The 24,405-nt window shown below is 38.0% G+C and overlaps 2 protein-coding genes across 2 annotated transcripts; one reads left to right on the top strand and one right to left on the bottom strand.

Moving 5' to 3' along the window:
- Positions 1 to 18,868: 18,868 nt before the first annotated feature.
- On the top strand, positions 18,869 to 19,459 carry GCK72_012266 (uncharacterized protein; the record flags this gene model as incomplete). Its single annotated transcript, XM_053728971.1, has 1 exon — positions 18,869 to 19,459. The coding sequence occupies one exon, from the start codon at positions 18,869 to 18,871 to the stop codon at positions 19,457 to 19,459; it is 591 nt and encodes a 196-aa protein (XP_053583743.1).
- Positions 19,460 to 21,613: 2,154 nt separating this feature from the next.
- GCK72_012265 (uncharacterized protein) lies at positions 21,614 to 23,955 on the bottom strand (the record flags this gene model as incomplete). Its single annotated transcript, XM_053728970.1, has 14 exons — positions 21,614 to 21,782; positions 21,832 to 21,927; positions 21,971 to 22,140; positions 22,183 to 22,313; positions 22,360 to 22,490; positions 22,533 to 22,657; positions 22,702 to 22,818; positions 22,869 to 22,968; positions 23,012 to 23,152; positions 23,197 to 23,363; positions 23,410 to 23,514; positions 23,559 to 23,736; positions 23,781 to 23,851; positions 23,899 to 23,955. 14 exons carry the CDS (start codon positions 23,953 to 23,955, stop codon positions 21,614 to 21,616), a joined length of 1,758 nt encoding a protein of 585 aa, XP_053583742.1.
- Between the last annotated feature and the right edge of the window lie 450 nt (positions 23,956 to 24,405).

Here is a 24,405-nt window from a genome sequence, read left to right as displayed (position 1 = left end):
TCTGTGTGTCCGGATGTCCAGCTGCCTAAAATATTGATCATAGTATTTTTGTCAAATTTTTCTTGTTTTACCGAAAGCATGAATTCCCAATCAAAGAGATTGAAAACAGAAAAAGACATCTGGACAAGCGGACGCAGAGACAGACGGGGGATATACTCAATACTTTCGGTTTCAACGAGTCTTCATTTAGAAGCAGTTGTGTTGGTACACATTGGAAACCACATTGTCTTTCGAAAAAATTGGAGAAAGTTTTTTTACACACAGACATGTGTATGTGTCTCTCTAGCAACAAGTTCTATGGTATGTTAAATAAAAGATTATACCATCAAAAAAGGAAAGACTAGAACAGACTGAAAAAAAAACAGACAGACAGTATCTTATTTACCTAAAATGCTCACAGTAGACCAGCTTCTAGAATAAATAAATTGCTGTTTCAGAAATTCTCGAAAAGCAGTTCAAAATATTCCAGTTGTTGAGTGCGGGATATGTGCACTAATTGTTCTATTGTTGGACGTTGAATAGGATAACTTAAAAAGAGCTAGCCGACATACTCGTTTCCATCATCTTTTTTACTGAAGACGGAAAAACTGTTTCAGATATCGAACAATATTTGAAGAAGTTTGTTTGTGTAGTTACAAGATTAATATTGTCAAACAGCTTTGTTCTGGAGTCTCATTTTTATTGTAGATAGTCCAAGTCTTTTTTATTACAAAACCACAAATATATTCTGGCTCTGCCCTTATAGCGTGTTCACCCTCGAGTTTTTTATGAATTGTCTCGTAAATAATACCATCTGAACAATGAAAATGAAAAATCTTGACCCTGTTTCTGAACTGTTTCAAGCAGAGACGGTTCTAAGGTCCCACAATCCGGCTAAATCGATTCGAACGAGGTAGAAATTTAATCAAATCTCGGTTAATTAATACCTTGAGTTCTGGATAAGCAGAGGATCGAGAGGATAAACTTATGTCCGGACACCACGAAAAACAAAAATACGGAACTGTCGGTTTCATGGAGGTTTCATTCAGACGCAGTTGCTCAGAGAGACACTGACGTAGCCAATAAACTAGCAATTACCCGGTAAGACAGTAATACAGCTAGACGAACGATTCGGATTTAAAATGAGAGGCTGTAACTATTTCAAAGATATATTATTATGGGATAGTTCAGATACTCTTGATATGTATGCCGCCTCGAACAATTCAAGCATGTGGGCTTCTGTGCTGAAAAAGAATGAGAGACCGTCCTGGGATAGTTCAGATACTGGTGATGTGAAGTTCGTAGATTTCGTCTGTACTGAACTTGTTTTCTTATTACAGATACTAAAACGTTTTATCCGGTTTGTTGACCACCTAGTGCTCAGTCTCAAAAATATCTAAATATTCAGACACACAGATAGACAAGACTCAAATGTTTTACTTTCTCAAGAAGTATGTATCCATAAACAAATTACAATTTATTGATAACACGCGGAAGAAAACACCACATAAACATTAGAGAGTTTCACCAACACGGTAGCCAGAATGGTAGACAGAGCTCGATAACTCACGGAACTTACGATTACAAAGAGTCCTCATTTAGAAGTAGGTATATTGCAAGATTGCAAGATATTTTATTCATACTGGTGAGCTGAAATCTTTTGAAAAAGTGGATATCCCGACAAACTGACTAGCGGAAAGGCAGTATCTTGAACCCTCATCAGATCTCATCCTGAAAAATTTTGCTGTTTTAGAAATTGAATTATTTTCAAAAATTATGAACTAGTCATTACAGAAAAGTCACAATAAATTTTTTCTGACAATCAGATATGAACATTCGGACATATAGGACGCATTTACCAAAGATATGAGATTGAAAGTGGATTAACGAGATAAAAGAAACTGGTAAAAAATAATGTTTATTGTTAGGTATTCGGTGAAACAGGGAAAGTTGTCGAACATCGCGATAACTCACAATAAATATCTGTACATGCGTAAGCACAGGCAGACGGAGATACAGAATTTTCGGTTTCAAAGAGTCCTTGTTTAGAAGTAGCTATGTTGCATGACATTGCGCAAAAACTATGGACGGAATTTAAATTCAGAATTGAAGAATAAAAGGGTTGTCAAAAAGAGTAGTGTTTTGGCGAAAAGTGAAGTTTTTGTCAAGGTACAGCGGGAACTGCTTTGGATAACTTTTTAACAATACTACAATTTCTAAAATTTTCATTAGATCAGTTTCTGAAAAAATGTTCACTGTTTTAGAAATTGGATTATTTTTGAAAACTTTTGAAAACTAGTCAATAGACAGTTTCTGTGAAGCGAATCGCCCCAATCAATTCAAAACTTTACATTTTTGTTCCCAGGGTTACTTTAAACAATAACAAATAAAGGCGGTTTCCACCTCTCGATAAAATAAATAGTTCCCGTGTCATCACCACTGTGAGCTTTTCCAGCTTAGTTTTGTCTCTTTTTCCATGAAATTGAGACAAAAATCAACCAAATGAATCAGACCCTTCACTGTCTTTGTGCTGTATGCCCTCCGTTTATCTCAAGTACAAATCAGGGAGTGTCCATATTCTTTGATGGGGGTAACAGGTGGTAATCGTAAAAGTTTTTGGAGTTGAGAGAAGGGGGGAAAGTTTCAAAAAAATATGAGTGGGTTTATGAAGGATTTGAGTTTTGATAGAAGGGAACAGGTGGCAACAATCAAGAAACCACGACGATCGAATTTTTCGAAAGGGTTGAAAGTTTAGTAATTCGGAGAAACAGAGAAAAATATGTCGAACGTTCGATATTTGAAATTTTGGGCTTCTCGATAATTGGACAGACAAAACAAAGTATGCAAAATTTTGAAAAATAATGTTTCAAAAGTGCTACATTTCGACAATACTTCTAATCTGTTGGTGTTTTTTGCGTGCTGAAATATAGAATGCCATGGCAGATATTGGGACATCAGAACTGATTAAAAATAAAACTGACCGCCATGAATACATTTCTATCAGTCACCATTCATCTCCCTTAACTCCTATTTCTATAAATCACACCTAGAGTAGAAATCCGGACATTCGGAAACACAGACAGACAGAAACTGTTTCAGAAACTGTTTCAGAACTATTTCATATGGGTATAAACATAGTGTCGCTCAATCGAGGATGAAAACATTCCATACAAAAGCAGCTTCGGTTTCTTAATGTTTTAAAACAGTGAATATTTCAGATATGTCAAAAATTGAAGGTTACAAACATTTGATTTCAGGTGTTGAAATAGAATGAATGATGAAGAAAATACGCAAAAATAACAGAAAGAGTTTGTATTGACCACATAAAATAGTTTTCCGAAAAAAACGTTGTTTCTAAAGACCAACTGAAAATTTCAGTTTCTTGGTGGTGCTAAAGATATTTTGCGTCTAAAAAAGTGATATCGGTGGTTCCAAGTTTCTCTTTTTATTTTCGATTCCGAATCGATTGGCATTTACAACATTTTGATATATTTTCCAGTCTATCAAGAAACGCCAAAAATCCCTAAAGTTATTTCACGCAGTGTAGGCAATTCAGATGAAACTGAATCATCGGAACTAAGTGTGTAAAAAGCAACAAAACACTATATCAAAAACGAAATCGGTTTGGTATACTATCTTGAAATCAGATTCATAATTTTCTTGTAACCTGGCTTAAGAATTTGAACATCACGATTTTAGACACAAATACACAAAGACAGACATATTCTGTAAAGCTTTGAACAAAATCAAAGATCACTGTTTCAAGAATGTGACTTTGAGAAGAAATTAATATGTTAGACAATGGGAGTAGAACAATTGTGTTATGCAGAAAACAAAAAAATAGAATGACTGATGAATTGAACGTCTGAAAGACAGAAAACTGTTGTTATAATTTCCTCTTCTCGTATATTCTGTATGATATATTAATGTGATCAATTAGTGTCCGTTAACACTTAAGATTGATTCTGTTGTGATTATAGACAATTGAATAAGTATAAATAGAGAGCTAGAACTTGAGCACACACGTGGCAGAAAAAGTTGATATTGGGGAAAAATCAATACATCGAGGTGTATTTGAAAACTTCCGGTTACAGATTTATTTTTTATTTGGAGAATTAATCAATAATGACTTCAGCTGGTGAATATAACATTAGCACATATTTTCGGACAACGCAACGCACATACCGGGATTCATTTTTCATCGAGAAACATTAGAGAAATTAGAGTTTTAGATATGTTTCATACAGAAAGACAACCAACTTGTGACAATGATGGCGTATTAAGGTTACGACTGTTGGCCAGATATTCGGTTAATTAGAGAGAATTTTTTTTTCAATAAACAATCAAAAAATTTTAATTTTTTTCAATACTGAATTTCGGATCCAACCGGGCCGGGTCGGAAAAATTCTGATTTCGGCCCGGTCCGGCCCGTTGCAAGTCTGAAAAAAGTACTGTTTTGTAAAAGTGAGAAATTGTGACTGGATAGCGCATGCTATTGTGTTCGTACCAATAAAGAAATTTGGACATTCGAACAAACAGACAAGTGGAAATATGATATCTTGTAAGCCAAATTAAATCTTCAGTCGACCTATTTCTAGAAATGAGATTAAAAATAAAACTGTCAATATGTTACAATCAAACTAAAATCCGGAAATTGTTTTGACATCAAGGCGCGTACATCCGCACACACAGACGGACAGGCAGATGGATAGATTTAAGATTTTTTCCAAAGGACATTGCAATAATATTGTTTCGGAGATTGAACATTTAGGCATTTGTAAAAGCAGGAAAAAAGTTTTTGAAAATTGGAAATTCTACATTTTGAGCAGCATGACATAATTTAGGCATTTGTAAAAACAGGAAAGTTTTTTTCAAAACGGAGTATTCTACATTTCGAGCATCAGGGTATCCGGACACTTCGGAAAAGAGAGGAAGAGCAATTCATGATTCAAATCCGGACAAACAGACAGACAGTTGGACAGAGTTTTCGATATCTGACGATGAGATTATACATGAAGTTTCCGGTTTAAACTTTGGGAAAATATTTATTAAAGAGATTTGCCAGTTCATATACAAAACATCGAAATTTCAAGAAATTAAAAAATTTCATGCATTCGGTAAAACAGGAATAATTTTGATAAAAATGTGGTATTGAATGCTTCGGGAATCTGGATTTCCGGGAACAATGATTGACGGAAATACGAGAACTTCCAGTTTCAAAGAGTCCTTATTTAGAAGTTCAGGTTGATTGAAAATCGTAAAACCTTGTACAGTAAGATTCTGAAAAACTTTGGCTGTTTCAGATATGCAATAACTGCCATCAAAAACGTGACCATCCTAATACATTTCGCTTTATCCTATCTACTTTTTTCTACTTCTGATCTTCCACATCGTCAGTTCTGTGCAGAAAATCAAATCGACCCCTACAAAGTTTACATTTCTATTGCCAGGTATACATTACACAATAACAAATATAAACTGCTCTTCCCCTCTCTGGATAATATAAACATTCTCCATGTCATTGTCACCTGATCCGTCTCTCTTCTATGATGCAATTGAGACAAAAATCGACCTAATAAATTAGACCTCCCTCTTCACTGTCTTTGTGCTGTATGCCCTCCGTTTATCTCAAGTAAAAATCAGGGAGTGTCCATATTCCTTGATGGGGGTAACAGGTGGTAATCGTAAAAGTTTTAGGAGTTGAGAGAAGTGGGGAAAGTTTAAAAAAAGATGATGATGGATTTGAATTTTGAGAGAAGGGAACAGGTGGCAACAATCGAGAATTGGAAAATTTGAGAAATTAAAAAAAAAACTGAATTACATAAAATTTGCTATTTCAGAAACCGTATCATTTTTATTAAGACTTTGTCAATATATTGTATAGATAATACAAAAAAGAACGTCTAAGTGAGAAATTCTCGAGAAATTTAAAATTTAGTGGTTTTTGTTTCTTTTCGAGGATTATCATCACTTTTCAGAAGTTTATACCCGCGATTACACCCGCCCGGATAGAAACCCTAATCCAGAATTTCGGGTAGCTCTATAACTGGGAATCCGGATGTTTAGACAGTGGGACACACCGCGATGAAGTATACTGAATTTTAGAACCTAATGTTTCAAAACGGCTACATTTCGGCACAGGAAGGACGTTTCTAATCGTCTTGAGGAATGTTCGAAATACAATTGATCGGTTCTTGTTTAATTCGATGAAAATCAGACAATCACTGACAAAATGGTAGCCGTTCGGATGTCTAGAAAGAAATCCAGACATGTGGAAACACAGACAGATAGAAAAGTGTTATGTACTGTTTCTGAGATGTTTCATCAAAAGATAGACCACGTGCCACTCAATTAAAAAATAAATAAATGCGCATGAAACATTCAAGCAAGACCGACGAAGACACCGTTCAGCTTGGGAATAAGCCATAGGACATCTGGACAAACTTACATTTTATAAAAATACTCTTTCAGAGATAATAAATTTAGGAATAGTTTAGACCGGTCTTGCTAGTGTGCTTCTTACTATTAGTACAAACGGACAATTTTTTGACAATAATTTTAAAATCTCCCAGTTTCTGATATGTTTCATGCAGAAATAATTCAAACGTTCTATAATTCATAGCACACGAAACCGTCGAAGACAAAACCATCTCGACTGACAAGAAACCGAAAACAAAAAAAGACATCTGGATACGCGGACGCAGAGACAGACAGGGGATATATAACTTTTGGTTTCAACGAGTCTTCATTTAGAAGCAGTTGCGTTAAAACGGACACACAGAACCTTATATGTATATCTCAAATGCTCACAGTAGACCAGCTTGTAGAATAAATAGACTGCTACTTTAGAAAGTCTCAATAAAAAATTTCAAAAGATTTCAGTTGTTCCGAGCAGAAACCCCTAGAAATTTCAGGAACCCCTAGAAATTTCAATCTTATTGTTTTTCTGTTCAGTTATTTTCTCGTGATTTACTGCAATATTCTGAAGTAACATTACGTACGAGCTACCCGCAAACTAACCCACTTGGATGAAAAACCTAATCAGATCTCGGTTAATTGACACCGTGGCTTCTTTATAGTCAATAGAGCCATACGAAAACTATAGCTAAACCAAAAAATACCATAGTTACGCTTCTGTGCATTGAAGAGATGTAATGAAGACACAACCAACCTGACGAATCAGATACTTCGATGCGTTTGTGCCTCTGTTTATTGTCAAAACAAACTTTCTTGACATTCGGTGTTTGCGGACCTAAGTTCCCTAAAAGTTAAGCCACGCCCTCTGTCCGTTTTCTTGGCTTTATTTTCAGAAAAGATCGGGGAGTTCGACTAAAATCATAGCCGATACAACGGAAAGAGGGCGTGGGTTATTTTAAGCGCGGGAACTTAGGTCCGCAAGCACCGAATGTCAAGAAAGTTTGTTTCGACAATATCTCAAGTACAAATCAGGGAGTGTCCATAGTCCTTGATGGGGGTAACAGGTGGTAATCGTAAAAGTTTTAGGAGTTGAGAGAGGGAGGGAATGTTTAAAAAAAAAAGATGAGTGGTTTTATGAGGGATTTGAATTTTGATAGAAGATAACGAGTGGCAACAATCAAGACATATAATAGAAAAATTGGACAAGCTTTTTTTCAAAGTTCTGTTCAAATAGATAAAAAAGAGAAATTATAAAAACCAAAAAAAACTTGGTGACCGGACGGAATTGAACCAAAAAGTGTTTGTGCATTGAGCATCTCTGCTACCACCTACACCACACAGGTAAACCGCTAAGTCCCAAAAGCGTGTTGTTGGCGGCTGAAAAAGCGCTAGCGGCTTAATAACGGCCTAATAACCGGTGAGCGACCGCCAAAGTCCCAATGGCGTCTTAATAACCGATGAGTGACAATGTTGCGGAACATTACAGAAGTTGTGTTAGAGATGGAATGTTGAGAAAATATTTTAGGAGGTGGGTCCTATTAGATAGATGATTCATTCTTTATTTCGTTTTTTTCATAAAAATGGATTTTATTTTTGGCGGCTTAAAAACGGCTTAATGGCGGCTGAACAGCCGCTGGCGGCTAAATCACTGGCCAGGAACGGGCTAATAACCGGTGAGTGAACCGCTGGCGGCTAAACGGCGGCTTAATAACCGGTGAACGACACTGTTCCGAGAAAGAGTTTGAGTTGGAATTTCAAGAAACTATCACACTGATGGATACATTTTGAATCTAATTTCTTTACTTTTTTCTTCCTAGATTGTTCCCCAGTGACTAATTCATCATACAAATAAGGGGCTATAACCGTGAAACCTGTAATACAGGAGCACTTATTATGAAGAGTTTGAAGCAAGATACATATCTCGAATGGCATCTCAGTTACGAACTTTTTTTCTACTGATGAAATATTTCATTTGTATCAAGCTATATTTTGTCAATTGGGAACTTTTTAGTATCTCTTCTTAGAACCAAGTTATGCTATGTTGAACTTGTACATCTGGATGTGTCTCTATCACAGAGTATACGGTAGTTCAAATTCATGTTCAAAGTTACTGAAATGTGTCTCTTTTCCAATTTTCGGTTTCATTCTATTTAAAACGTTTTGACGTTCACTACTTTTCTCAACTATCTGCTCTTTTCCGACACTTCTTCAACATTCAAGTTTCAATCCAAGCCGCCGCTTTCAGCGAAAAGCCGCAACGACACTCCGCTATTCCGGTGTTCGCAGTAAATCTTCACCGGCGTCGCTCGAATTATTTTTCAGTAAAAACTTTCATTTTTCTTCGATTTTCATGTATTTCTTGATAATTCATTAGTTTTTTACATTTCGTTTAGGTAATTGATCAATCTTAATAACTATCCGCTTACTACCCGTTGAATAATTACTCCATTATTCGTTTCTAGGCTAATCGAGACAACTTGTGATGGCGTCGGGCGTCTCAACGCAATATGGAGGATGTTTCCACTATCGGCGGACAGAAAAGGTTTGTTATCGCATGAATCTGATTATAAGTTTATGAAATTTAATTATTCTTTTACAGAATCTGACGTCTTAGTGTTGGAAAGGCGCGTGGCCGTCCACGCTGGCAATGACGTGACGACCTTCGAATTATAGAACTAGTGAACTCTGATATTGATTATTCTTTGGTTTAACCATACATAAAACCACCGCTCATATAAACGACTGTCTATCGATTCTTGGCTATTCTTATTCGGCTTCACGATATAATATTGGCGATCAGGAAACTAAAAGTACTCAGGTATTATGGGGGAAGAAAAATTAGCATTTGCAAAAGAGCTCACTGAAACGCTGCGAATGTTCCGCGAACAAATGGTGGCGTCGGCGGAAATCCAGCAACAGCAGATGGCTGACAATCGGCGGCTACACGAAGAAATAGCGGCACGAGCTGCAGCTGGATCCGAGACGGAGACTCTTGAGAACATGACTGTGCAGACACCCCGAGCCAGAAACAACGCTCGGTTAATGGGTGACTTGGCAAGACGACTTCCACGTTTTGTGTTCACGCTTGATGAACCAGATTCTTTTAAGAAATGGTTTTCACGTCATGAGTTGGTGATTGTTGAAGATGGAAAAGACTTATCGTCAAGAGAGCAAGTCCGGTTACTACTGGGTGCTCTCGATGAATCAGCGTTCCATCGTTATGTCGACTCGCAGCGTGAAGCTGCCGATGTATATGACATTCCATTCAAGGATACAGTTGAGGCGTTAGGAAGAGTATTTGGTTCACATCGTAGTCTGATGATGAAACGACAAGAGTGCCTTCAAATCACGCGAGCTTCCGGAATGTTCCACGATCCACTCGAATATAGCAACAGAATCAGCGAAGCTGTCCTAGATTCGAAGTTGGCTACCATGTCAACAGATGATTGGTCCGTTTTTTTGTTCCTCCGGGGATTAGATGGACCTGGTGATGCTGCAGCCAAAGCATTCTTGATGCAGTGGGCTGAGCAGTGCGAGCGGAAGAAGGAGAAAGTCACATTGGCTTTGATTCATGATGAGTGGCTCCGCTTTCTTCAACTCAAACAACAGACAAAAACGGTGGCAGCGAGTTCGCCAAAGCAACCGTTGAGTGTGAATAAAGTTGAAAAGAAACCCGTCCGCAACACCAGCAATCACAAAACCGAAACCAAAGGTCACGGTTCAGAGTCTCAGTCGAAGAAAGAGTTTACTTGCTTCAAGTGCGGCGAACAGGGTCATTGTGCACCACAATGTCCGCAAAATTCAGGAAAGAAGAAGACGGGTAAGCGTTGGGAAAAAAAGGGTGCCAAAAAAACGCAAAGCGTTAGAGTAGATAATCTTGATGGGAATCAGAGTAAGTCGGTAAAACCGTCGATGTGGGTGAATGTTGGGAGTCAGATGCTGAAGTTCCAGCTTGATACTGGAAGTGAGATAACTCTCATCAGCGAGAAGAGCTGGAAGGCTATTGGAGCTCCGGAACTAGAAGAAGTTCCCCACCGAATTGCCTGTGCGAACGGAACTGAAATGATCGTGAAAGGCCGTGTGCTAGTATCATTTGAGCTAAAAGGAGTACAGTACTCTGAATATGCGTACGTTCGACAGGAGTTCACAAATCTGATTGGCATGTCATGGTTGGCTCATTCTCCAGAAGTCAGAGAAGCACTCGATGTCGTGGTAAGCACCGTAACTACAGCAGTTGCGGAGAAGGACAGCAACCAGCTGAGAATGTCCTTACAAACAGAATTTCCAAAAGTTTTCGAAGATACATTAGGGTTGTGCACGAAAGAGAAAGCGCAAGTTCGCACTCTTCCGAATGTAAAACCAACATTCAAAAAGAGCCGACCAGTTCCGTATGGATCTGAAAAACCAGTAGAAGCAGAACTGAAACGACTTGAAAACATGGGAGTAATTGAGCGCATCTCACATTCCGACTGGGCCTCACCTACTGTCGTGGTCCGAAAAAAGGATTCGGGTAAAGTGCGTATATGTGCTGACTTCAAAAGTTCTGGTCTGAACACTGCCTTGCAGGATGAATACCATCCGTTACCAACCAGTGAAGATATATTTGGAAAGTTAAAAGGGAAGATTTTCTCGCAAATCGATCTGAAAGATGCGTACTTGCAGATTGAACTTGATCCAGAGGCGCAGAAGCTCGCTGTCATCAACACCCACTTGGGACTGTTCAAGTATAAACGGATGCCGTTTGGGTTGAAGCCCGCTCCAGCTATTTTTCAGAAAGTTGTTGATAAGCTAACTAATGGGCTGCCAGGTGTCGCATCTTATTTAGACGACATTATTGTATCCGCAGAGACGATGCATGAACATGAACACATACTAAAGTTGTTGTTCGCTCGTCTTGAAGAGTATGGATTAAAAGTGAGTCTAGAGAAATGTGCCTTCGCCAAGTCAGAGATCAAATTCCTGGGATTTATAGTAAACGGAAACGGAAGAAAACCCGATCCACAGAAAACTGAAGTAATCCGCGGAATGGAATCTCCAAAAAACCAGAAGCAACTAGCTTCATTTCTGGGAGCGATCTGCTTCTACAGTCGCTTCGTTCCAAAGCTAAGCGATCTTAGGGGTCCGTTGGACCGTCTGATGAAACAAGACGTCGACTGGAAGTGGACCAACATTGAGCAAAATGCTTTCGATAGATTGAAGAATTCTGTGGCCGATGCGACGATGCTGTCTCATTTCAAGGAAGATTGGAAGATTGTCATTGCAGCAGATGCGAGCCAATACGGAATTGGAGGAGTGCTCAGTCACATAAACCCAGAAGGACAAGAAGTGCCCATAGCTCACTTCGCACGATCACTAACGGAGACTGAAAAACGTTATAGTCAAATCGAGAAGGAGGGCTTAGCATTGGTGTACACCGTAAAAAAATGTCACAAGTTTGTATTTGGAAGAAAGTTCTCCCTGCAAACTGATCACAAACCACTTCTAGCTATCTTTGGAGATAACAAAGATCTGCCAGTGCACTCGCAGAACCGACTTGTACGTTGGGCAATTACGTTATTGTCGTACAACTTCGACATAAGCTATGTGTCGACAGCTAAGTTCGCGAAGGCTGACTGGTTATCGCGGATGATTCAAAACTATCCACGAGATGAAAATGATGTTGTGATCGCTGAAATAAGAAATGAGGATGACTTCGAGGACGAGTTCCCAAAGGCGGAACTTTATCCGGTTACAGCAGAAGACATTAGAGCAGCTTCCGAAACTGATCCAGAAGTCTCAACTGTTATGAAGCTAGTTCGCCACGATTCATGGAAACCGAAACCACAGTCGGATGTGGAAAAGTATTGGCATCGATACAAAAACCGTTTGAAGATATTGCAACATTGCTTGCTATTAGATGATCGGGTAGTAGTGCCAAGAAAGTTGCAAACCGCCGTGTTATCACAGCTACATGAAGGACACTCCGGCATCATCAAGATGAAGCAGAAAGCCAGAGCTTTCGTGTTTTGGAGAGGATTGGACAGAGAAGTGGAACGTATTGTTCAACATTGCTCTAGTTGTCAAGAACAAGCAAAGATGCCTATCGTGGCGCCATTGAATCCTTGGCCGGCTCCGGAAAAGCCATGGATCAGAATTCATGTGGACTACGCGGGTCCAGTAGATGGAAATTATCTACTAGTAGTTGTGGATGGTCTATCCAAGTATGCAGAAGTCAAAATGACAAAGTCCATTTCGGCAGTTTCTACTGTTGATCTAATGGAAGAAATATTTTGTGTCCATGGATTCCCCGAATTGATTATGTCGGATAATGGTTCACAGTTTACCAGTGCCTTGTTCAAGAGCATGTGTAAAAACCATGGAATCCAACACACGACCACTGCAACTTACTACCCACGGTCCAATGGAGCTGCCGAGAGAATGGTGGACACTCTCAAAAGAGGTCTCACCAAATTGAAGGGTACTGGTTCGATCACGAAACAGTTACTATCCAGATTTCTTTTCTACTACCGTAACACGCCTCATGCGGCGCTTAATGGCAGGACACCTGCGGAGATTCACTTTAACCGTGCAATCCGAACTACCATGTCTCTGCTCCTTCCGAGGGCAGAAAATCATCAGAAGGCTGCGTTGTCAAACTATCAAGCAAAAATGAAGCATCAATACGATACGCATAACGCAGCGCGCGCAAAATTTTTTCAGGTAGATCAAAAGGTTTACGCTCGGGTTCAACGTGGTAACAAGTCCGAATGGGGCTTAGGGGTCGTTCGGCGACGTTATGGGAACGTGCTCTATGAAGTACAGATTGGTGATCGACTTCATCGTTGTCATGTGAATCAATTGAGACAGAGAGTTGGCGATAAGAGTAAGGAGGATGTGTTTGAAGAAACTATCTTTCCGTTGTTTTTCGGAAATACTCAAGGTGATAGGGTAGAGACCCAGCAATCCGGGGGCCTAAGGGGTCACAGGGTGGGGCTAAATGTTTCTGATATTCCAGATACTACTCGGTTGCCGTTTTCGTCAGATTCTGATTTTTTGTTCGGTGGAGGGACGAGAGTTGATAGCGGCAGTAGTGGACAGTCTTTGGCTCAAAGTGAAGTGAACTATGAATTGAACGTTTCGAGAGATTATGACAGAAGAGCGCAAGACTCACTACCGATTAGTACAAGTGCTACAGCTACTACTACAACAAGCACTGCCATCAGTCCGTTGCCAGACACAAGTCCACAAGCCCGACCAACTGCTGACCCAAGCCATTCTTTGCGAAGAAGCCAGAGACCCAGACGAGCTCCGAACCGCTACGACCCATGCTCCGAACCACAGCATGGAATAAGGAATGCACGAGGATCCAGCCGTCCGGATCATCCAGCCGCTCGTGCCAGAGGAATCGCTCCAGCCTCTGCTCGTCGTGGTCAACACAATTCTTCTGCAAGGGGGGGAGGTGTTGGAAAGGCGCGTGGCCGTCCACGCTGGCAATGACGTGACGACCTTCGAATTATAGAACTAGTGAACTCTGATATTGATTATTCTTTGGTTTAACCATACATAAAACCACCGCTCATATAAACGACTGTCTATCGATTCTTGGCTATTCTTATTCGGCTTCACGATATAATACTTAGCGCCTGAGAAATGCAACAGAAGCCCATCAGGACCACCAAACGTTGTCAATGGGAAATTCAGAGACAACGACGACGTTTTTCACATGAAATGAAGGTATTTTTGATTCTCTATGAAAGAAAATAAGCGTAGTTATTTAGGACAAAACATCGTCAAAAGCACCATTAAAGCGAGCTCAAAATCGGGATCGAACGTCTGTCTCAAAGGATTTGTTACACTACTCAGCGGAATTCAATAAGCTAAAGGAGGAATATATGTGAGTAACTATCGGACTTGGACCAAATTTTATCAATTTTATTTCAGATTTAATGAACAATCTTCACCAAAAGGGCTCGCTCTCTATTGGAAATCAAAACACCGATCACACAATTTTACACTTGGAACGAGAAGCGAAAGGAAACAAGTCAAATGGAGTCAAAAGCCAAGAATATTTTAATTTCTATTTTTCTTCTTTCTTCCTTTTTAATTGTATTTTTGTTTTTTCTTATAATAAACAATAATTATTCAACCATGTGTTCCGAAATTACCGGGGAAAGGGGTCTATTGGGAAAGTGCGCCGGGTGAAAGTTGGCCCGGTGGCGGCTAAACGTTGGTCCGTCGACTGCTAAACGTTGGTCCGTCGGCGGCTCGCACCTTCAACCACCGTATGTTCGCCGTTGGGCAACTTGCGCGCCGCCGCCGGCCCGTTTTTGGGACTTAGCGGTTTACCTGTGCACGCTGCCGATATTTTACACACGTCGGTAAGGTAATGACTTGTCAGCGGTCCAAACTTTGACCTCGTTTTTCTCGAATACCAGACCTCGAGGGCAAAAACTGAATATATATTTGGAATCAGCGTTTTCCCAGCTTTCCAACGATATAGGTCACGACCCATATTTCCACCCTGACTCGATGACCTTCCCTAGTTAGTCCAGTTCATTGCTAACATAGAACTTGTCAATACCCATAACTTTCAGTTCGAAACATGTTGGCAGAATTTCAGGCTTCTCAAGGATTTTTCACTAACTATTGGAGAGGTTACTGTTACAAAAATGTTTTTAAGAATGATTATTGTGGTCAGCAACAATTCGTCCTCAACTAACAGAAAACACTTCCAAGGTTACAACTGAATTTGAGAAACAATACAATCGGTATTAAAAAACCAATTAGGAGTAGCATAATGATTATTTTGAAAGTTTTCGGTTACATACTTGACTTATAAGTGAAACCGGAATTCGGGATTGGTCTCGTGAAACTTTTTAAAAATATAAATTCAAAAATGTGGGAAACAAGGGTACGTTTTTCGATAGAGAAATACAAAACGTGATGTTTCACGAGATTATCATTCAGAAAGTTACTCAGTTTCTGAAAACACCAGTGTGAATGAACCAAAATTACGAATGCCGCCAATCAAAGAGTCACAACTAAAAACTGAAATCACTTTTTTTTAAACGTTAAAGTGAAAACGGTATTGATGACCTATTTATTCCGTCCGCCGAAATAGGTGCCAGAAACTGTTGAACGGAGTAATATGAACATCTTCTGATGAATTCATCAATGTCTATAACTATTGAAGGATACTGTTTTATGGATATTTTATACAGAGACATATCAAAATCTCAGCTAATTCGTTTCGGGTGATGGAAAACTTCGAAAACGAAAAGGACTAAAAATATTATGTTTTCTGAGTATACCAAAAGTAATGACGAAGTTGTCATATATAATATAGAAACTAATTTTTAAATTCTACTAAACCCCCTCTCTCTCATGGCCCTTCTACAATAAAATGAATGAAAAAAAGGAAAATTTGACACGGCTTCACTCATCTGCTTCGACGAAAAAAGGAAAACTGGCAAGTACGCCGAGACCTAGACGGACAGACACACAGAAAGACGAATGACAGAGGAGATTAAAAATGTACTGTTTCAAAATGGTTATTTTCGGGAAACAACTGTGACATCAATTAATAAAATTCCCTATCAGGCTTACAAAATAGGAATAAATTTTAAAAATCATCCAAAAAAATTATATAAATCGTCTTCATATGCACATTGAATGTTTTTTGAATTTTCAAATTCCCGAAAAACGAAATGAAAGAACAATAATGGTTTCCGGTTTCACGAATCTATTATTCAAACATAATTGTGATATCAAACTAGACAGTGGTGGGGTTTGTTCAGACTAAAAATAATATTAAACGGGAGAAGTCAATAAATATCCGGACACATGTTAACCCTTTTTGGGCAGAAAAAAGTTTAGTATTTTGAACATTTCCTTGTTCAATACTCTAAGACGAATACAAATTTTAGTAGCAGCGAAAATTTAAGTTGCCCAGACATTCCAATACCGAATATTAGACATTGGTTTACGGAAAATGGAAAAATAATGTTTAAAAATTGTTTTGTTCAGGAACATCCGCCACTGCTGATATACGGATTGAGGCTGCTGAACGGGGACGCTTTTTTCTGTAGTAACTGAAACCAACATTTTCTGAAATCCATATTGACAGAGGTGAAAGTGTCAAAAAACTACATATTTAAAGCATTTCCTGTGTTAGAAATGTCTTATTAGGTTTGAAATGTTGTTTTGGTGGTTTGAGTTCCTGGTAAGCCATCAAAATCAAAGAATGACACACAGACAGACACTCAAAGCCTGGAAACATTATGTTTCAAAAATATCTTATATGGAAAGAATTAGTTTTAGCAAATTATCTAACATCGTTTGAACGTTAACCAATTTGAAGAACATTGTTTAAAAGTAATGCCATTGGGTAATAGAAGAGGATAAAGAAAATGAAGGAAATTTGGACACACAGACCAAAATTCAGTGTTTCTAAAAGTTTTTAAAGAGACCAGTTACGTCCCATACGCAATAGAAATGGAGTGGTTTTCTCATACATTCTTGATCTCTTTTAAATTTTCAAGGGAGGAAAAAATATACAGACAAGCAGTTTACATAGGAATTGCAAAAATTACTGTTTCAGATTTATTTTGTTTGGGAACCAGAATAACAAACAATAATAACTAGGACGTGTTTATAAATTCCCTGTTTTAGATGTAACCAGATATTCTGTGACATAGTCCAGCACAATATTTTTCAGTAAAACTGTTTCTGGAAAAAAAATCTGCCGATATAATTGACGGAGAGATAATCGAAAAAAGCAATCAGATTTCAGATAAAGAGAAATTGAAATACGCAGGTTTTAACAGACAAACATTCTATTCGCTAATATGATGGTGAATACTGTTTCATGGCAATTTTATATAAAAGCAAAAATATAACCCCGCAGTAGTCCTTCATTTTCTTCATGTTCATGCCCTTCAATTAAAACAACACTAATGAACAGAATTCTATAAAGTTACTGTTTTAAAAACATTTGAAATTTTGACATCTGAAGAAAATACGCTTGCTCTATTATCTTGTTGCGAATTTCCTTAAATTTCCCGCGTTTTCGAAAATCCCCTTCGATAAACACATTTTAATCAATTTGAGGACTCTAAGCTATACCACAGAGTCATCTAGATCCTCCTGGTCTGAATAAAAGACCGCCCGTAATCAGTCGGAAGACATATGTAGGTACACATTTGGAACGTTTCCAACAGAATTAAGACGTGCAGACATACTCCAAAGGATGAGAAAATCGGAAATCTTATTTACCGTTCCAGAGTGCTTCCATTCAGAAACAGTTTATAATTGTATTATTTTAGCAGAATTTTTTAGTCTACAGTTTCAAAACGTTCTAAAACGTTAGTGGTCGTAGATCGCTTTGTTTAAAGATTCTCAATCTCTAAAACTTTGGGTTCGGACATCATGGAAACCAAAGAAAAGATTGATTTCACTGTTTTCAAAACGGATTATTCATTGTCACAGAAGTTTTCGGAAGTATGTGACTACTTCTAAACATTTGCAGGCAACAAAAAAAGATATTGATTGAACATCTGAAAGTCACAGTTTTCGACAGGTTTCTTTTAGAAGGGGGTGGGAATTCAGATAATTCTGTTCTCTCTGACTATCAAAAATTTTTTAAAGTCACAGTTCAATGAATGCTCCAAATTAGCCTAGCTTTTACCAAATTGTTATCGCTAGCGTTTGAATAGTCTTATGACTTCGGCTTGGTGATAATAATACACTTCCTGAAATAGCAATACAGTTTTAGCATTTAAACGAATTTCTTTAAATGTGTCTATTTCTTGATTGTTGCCACTTGTTCTTTTTTATTGAAATTCAAATCCCTCATAAAACCACTCATATTTTATTTTTTTATTTTTAATCAGTTCTGATGTCCCAATATCTGCCATGGCATTCTATATTTCTGCACGCAAAAAACACCAATAGATTAGAGGTATCATATCCTGTCTGTGTTTCCGAATGTCCGGATTTCTACTCAAGGTGTGATTTATAGAAATAGGAGTTAAGGGAGATGGATGGTGACCAGATTAGAAGTATCATAGCCTTGTCGAAATGTTGCACTTTTAAAACATTATTTTTCAAAATTTTGCATACTTTGTTTTGTCTGTGTGTCTCTCTCTGTTTTTCCGAATTACTAAACTTTCAACCCTTTCAAACATTTCGATAGTCTTGATACTCATTTCAAGTATCATTCTTATATATAAAAGACAAATGGGCGTTGTCTGAGGCGCTGTCCGCAAGGGTTTTGGAAGAGGAGAGAAACTGAACCAGCGAGCAAAACGGAACTCGCGTGCTTTGGACACCACCACCGCTTTAGACCACTCGGCCATGCGGGCACTTTTGAAAAGTGGTGGCCACGTAAATGAGGAGGGACCAGCTGGATGAACCGCTAAAGGCGGGCAGACAGGCTGGTAAACATATAAAGATCAACTTCGAATTTCAGGTGAATCCTCCAACTGCATACCGAATGCTGAAAGACTTTATCAATTTGAAGAAAGGCGATACAGTTGTGCAAAATGGAGCAAATTCTGCAGTCGGAAAGCACGTCATTCAGATTTGTCGTATACTTGGATTCAAATCGGTCAATGTCGTGAGAAATCGAGATAATTTGGATGAGCTGGTTAAAGAATTGAAGAATCTTGGAGCAGATGACGTGATAACCCAAGAAGAGTTATATGGCCGGAAGAAGAAATTCCCAGGTGTGAAGCTGGCATTGAATTGCGTTGGAGGAAGAAGCTCACTCTTCTTGGCAAGCCTTCTTGATCATGGAGGCTGTATGGTGACTTATGGAGGAATGAGCAAACAACCAGTAGATTGCCCAACTGGACCACTTATTTTCAAGGATATCTCCCTGCGAGGATTCTGGATGTCTCGATGGTACGATGTACAGAAAACACCAGAGAAGAGACAAGATATGTACAAAGAGCTAGCCGAATGGATGAAAAGTGGTGAAATCGTGAAGCAAGAATTCGTGAATAATCGGCTGGATGATCATGTCAAGGCTATCGAGAATGCACAAAACAAGCACGACAAAAAACAACTTTTCCTTCTTGACTGAGTTGAGAAATAATTATCGAATCAATTATTTTGTAGACTTGTTTTTTCATAAAAAAATTTGGGGGTAACGGCAATGAAAAAAGAAATACATTTTGTTGAAAATTTCGGTTTTTCAAGATTTTGATGGGTATAGAAAATATGTCAGTTGATCTGTTTTAGGAATCCAAGATAACAGCAACACTAATCAGATATTCGTGAAACTTATGATTTTTATTGATATATTCCGTTTGTCTGTCTGTGTATCTGGATTTTTTCGTGATTTTTTCCGTTATTACAGTCAGTCAGTTTCAGAACTTGATTATTTTAACACCTACACACTAAAAAATTGGCTGACAACAGAATTGTACAAGGAAAATAGAAATATGTGTTTACTGTTGTCCGGATATCCAAGTTTATTGTCTAGACATCAATCGCTAATAAATTTGTAGCACAATTATGGAGGTCCTCGTAATCTGCAATGAGCAATGTAAAACTCAAACCAATTCTAAACAAAACTTTACTGAAACGGTAACTCCCACATTTTCATTGAAATTAATTAACCTCTCGGTGTACTCAGACGTCCAGATGTCCTTATTTTTCACTTTTCAAAGCTATTCACGAACAGAACACATCGAACTTCTGTAATGGAATGTTCGAAAAAGCAGAGAGCGTATGTATCACAAACGAGAACATCAGAACGCACTTTAATACACATTATAAATTTAACGTCGTTACATGAACATTTCAACTAGAAGTTGATAGTTTAGACGATTGACCTATTCCAAAATAATGACTTATTAATAAACAGTTTATAAGACTCATTAAACCAATGAATAGAAACCGAGAGAAAATTAACGAACAGAAAATCATTTGTAAGCATAGAAATTCAATGTTTCGTGAATGTGTTATTTGTGATTGAATATCGTCGAATAGACTGACATAGTTAGATATGACTCATACTACTGTTGTTCAATTCTTGTTACGAAGAATGAACATACATAACGATTAAAAAAGACATCACGACAAACTGACACACAGATTGTGCCAGTATTTTCAACCTGTTTCATAAGGATTTCATTATGTGTTAATGAAGACGTTTGGTAATAATTTTGCATTTTTACAGTAAATAAACAGGTAATTGAAAGTATTAGAGAGAATACCGAACTGACATAACCTTTATGAACAAGGACACACATATAGATTCCTAGGCCCTGAATACTCGGATATCAGATTTAGTTTAGAAGTTTCACTGTTTTAAGTATGTACTATAGAGACGATATTTGAGTTTCAGTTAGTAATACGCCGGTTAAAATATTTAGCGAAGCCTAAAGTGATACGCTTTTCCACAATCGTACATTATGAAAGTAAAAAAAATCATTCAAAATCCTGTCTCCAAAACATCCAGTAAACACTTTGTATTCCGCGGTCAAGTCTTATCCTTTGAAAACAATGAACAGAACACTTGGAATGTTGAAATTAGAGTGACGTGTTGACACGGATTTCGGAAATTTTTGTTCCGGAAATCGGAAAAAAATGTTTCAATGCGTGTCACGAAAACCGAAAAAGTTGCAAATTATTTCCGAAAAAACCGGCATGACATGACTTTCATTTCATTTCGAAAACCGAAAAAAAATTTTTTTCGGTTTTCGAAAAAAAATTTTTTCGAAAACCGAAAATTTTTCGGTTTTCGGTTTTTCGAAAATCGTGTCATTCCGACGTTTCGGTTTCCGACACGTTTCGGAAAAAAGTCAACGGTTTTTCCGACACGAGGCCGTGGCCTAGTGGCCGAGAAAACTCCGCGCGTGTACTTCACGAGGAAAAGTTGTTTGTTGTGAATGTTTCATTAATTATTCGCAAATTTACTCATTTTTTTCTGAAAATTAGTCGGTTTTCAGTAAAAAATAAATTTTAAAAATTGTTGTGAATGCAACTTTTAAAACCGCAGAATTTATTTATTGTTGAATTAATCAAAAAACAAGATGATGTTTGGAAGAACGTGGAAAACAGGAAAGGAACAAGCCGATAGACAACAAGGAACAACTAAAAACTACCATTTTCCGAAATAATTAAAACGGAAAAATGATTCAACAACAACAACGTTCAAAAAACAAAGAGCCTTAAACAGAATGATTATAAAATTGCAAATCTTATTTGAAAATGAAGAATCGTCGTATTCTTAATTGGTGGCGTCAATAATTGTGACAGTGCTGCCGGCTTGTCCATTGGAATCAGATGGCGGTGCGGTTTGTCCATTGGAATCATCCGCCGAAGAATCAGACTCCTCTTCTGAATCATCGCCACTCTCACTGACACTAGAATCTTCATCTTCTTTTTTCTCTTGGAGGCTGCAAATCAATATGTTTTTTTTTTGAAGAAACGTTTCATTATAGTAACCTCATTTGTCCAAGAGCTGCATTCAGCAGCATATCATTTACAGTAATCGATTTCAAACGATTACGGCGACTCGATGACATCAGTTCTCCACACCGACTGCAAACCGGTTGTTTCTAATTGTAGATATTGATTTTATTACCTAAACAACCTTTCCACTTGCGCCGAAGAAAGAGGAATCGATAGAAAATGAGACGCTAGAATGCTCAACTTGGGGAAACGTGTGGAATGGGTGAGCCAGAAGTTGAGCGGGCAAGATTGGATTGGTGGACGAGCCGATTGAATTAATGACTCATACTCGACAATTTCTTTCTGCAATTGAATTAATAATGATTTCTATTCATGAAAAAGTACCTTAGTTGAACCGGAATTCACTGATTCTGTCTGTGCCTCGACAAATCTAAGGAAATTCGATTCTGCAAGTTTCATTTTTTTTGGTGGTGGAGGTGTAGTAGCTGGCTGGCAAGACGGCGCTCTGAAGCTTTCTGCAATAAGCGTGTAATCATTTCAGGCTTCTTTCATAAGATGTACCACAATACAGCTCGACCATTTCTTCAACAGCTTCCCATTTCAATGTATTCAAAACATTAGTCATATAAGCATATCTCGGATCTGCATACGTGGCGAATAAACATACGTCGTTTTCCAGATATTTTGTGTATCTGAATAGAATATCTTTTGTTAAAATTGTTCACGGATCATACCTTTCCAGAGTTTCAATCGAAAGACAATGGACGAGATGGTTTCGCTGGTCTTGCGCAGAAATGAAATGGTGAAGACTAGCGTATTGAACCAACAAAGATGACGCGAATGAAGAATCAGTTTCGGCCTGAAAAAGTCGTAATAATACTTTTTGGCTGAATGAAAAGGAACCTGTGCAATCGATTCAATATATGGATTAGTGTATTCCACAAAGTTCTCAAGAGTTTTTTTTTCCGACGCATCGAGCAAATAACATTGGAAATTCGACAATGAACTGATACTTTGATACTGAAAAAAAACAACTAAATCATCAGAGCACAAGTTCACATGTCACATACATGTGCGAGGTAAGACTTTGCCAACAGACAACATCCACCCCATCGAGTTACACAAAATGGAAGTGGAATGCGACCTTCGAGTTTCAATGCTATGGATCTTCTAAAAAAAAACAATGAACATGCATTTAGAAAATTGCGATTACTCTCTGAAAGTTGTCCTGCCCGATTTTGAACGAGAAAGATGCGAGGCGAGTCGATTAACTTTCGTAAGAACTCTTGCAATTGATGGCATCTCTGAGGCATTTTTCAGAATCAATGCAAGAGAATGCGCGAGACAGTGCACACTGGAAATCAGATGGTTACATACTTTCTAAACGTTTCTTCTTACTGGAATAAATCATTTTTTTCTAAAAAACTCTTGATATTTGAACCGGCATCAGTCAGACCTCCAATAACTTTTGAAATATCAACATCGTATTCTTTCAACATTTCCAGCGTAAGGTCGCCAATATTGTTGGCTGTGCCTTTTTTCTCCAGTTGCCGCAAACCAAGAAGCTAAAACAATTTATTATAAAGACGAAAAAAGTGAATATATACTTACAATCTTTTTCCTTTCAAAATTTGAATCTAAGAAATATAAATAGACGGCATAAATCGAGCTATTTTCGTTTTTGCCGTCCCAACCATCGAGCGAAATGAAACATTTCTGAAAACATTGTAATTTACATAATGTCTCAAGGCAACGCTTACAATCATATCGCGAAGCTCTACTTTGATTTTTCTTTTGTAATCGCCCACATTTTCGATCAGTTTCCTACGAATAGCATCAGGAGAGATTAGCTTATAATTGGGATCCAAAATGCGAACGAATTTTTTGAAGAATTCATTTTTCACAAATCGGAAAGACACATTGGACGTGCAGATAGACCTGAAATGAATTCATCACAAAATGAGAAGAAATTCTTCACTAACAAAATGAAAGCATCATTTGCAGCTGAATACGACGACGCCGGTTTACTTGATGAGCTTTTACGCGAAGCTCGCTGAAATAGTTTCATTGTTTTACTGAAAAATTCAATACACTACATACCGACATTATCTTATCGCTGAGTTCTTTCGAGTGAGCGGAGCGTATATGTGCTATCATTCCTGACGTCGAATTACAAAATTTATAAGATTTGCCGCATTTGGAGCATTCCACGTCTTTTTCTTGATTAATTTTATTGAAAAAAGCCCAGACGATCGAATTGTCGTTTTTCGCTGACATTTTCAATCACGATAGAAGAGCAGAGTTTAGAATTTCTGAAAATCATATAATTCTACCAAAAAATCAACAAAAAAATCAGAAAACAAAGAATAAACTTGCGAAAAATGAGTTTAATTTCTGAAAAAAAAACAATTTGTCCTCGTGAAGTACACGCGCGGAGTTTTCTCGGCCACTAGGCCACGGCCTCGTGTCGGAAAAACCGTTGACTTTTTTCCGAAACGTGTCGGAAACCGAAACGTCGGAATGACACGATTTTCGAAAAACCGAAAACCGAAAAATTTTCGGTTTTCGAAATTTTTTTTTTCGAAAACCGAAAAAATTTTTTTTTCG

The sequence above is a fragment of the Caenorhabditis remanei genome, chromosome IV, assembly GCF_010183535.1.
Source record: "Caenorhabditis remanei strain PX506 chromosome IV, whole genome shotgun sequence".
NCBI classification, from domain to species: domain Eukaryota; kingdom Metazoa; phylum Nematoda; class Chromadorea; order Rhabditida; family Rhabditidae; genus Caenorhabditis; species Caenorhabditis remanei.
The sequence above is the reverse complement of the archived record's forward strand: the minus strand, read 5'-3'. Positions and strand labels throughout refer to the sequence as shown.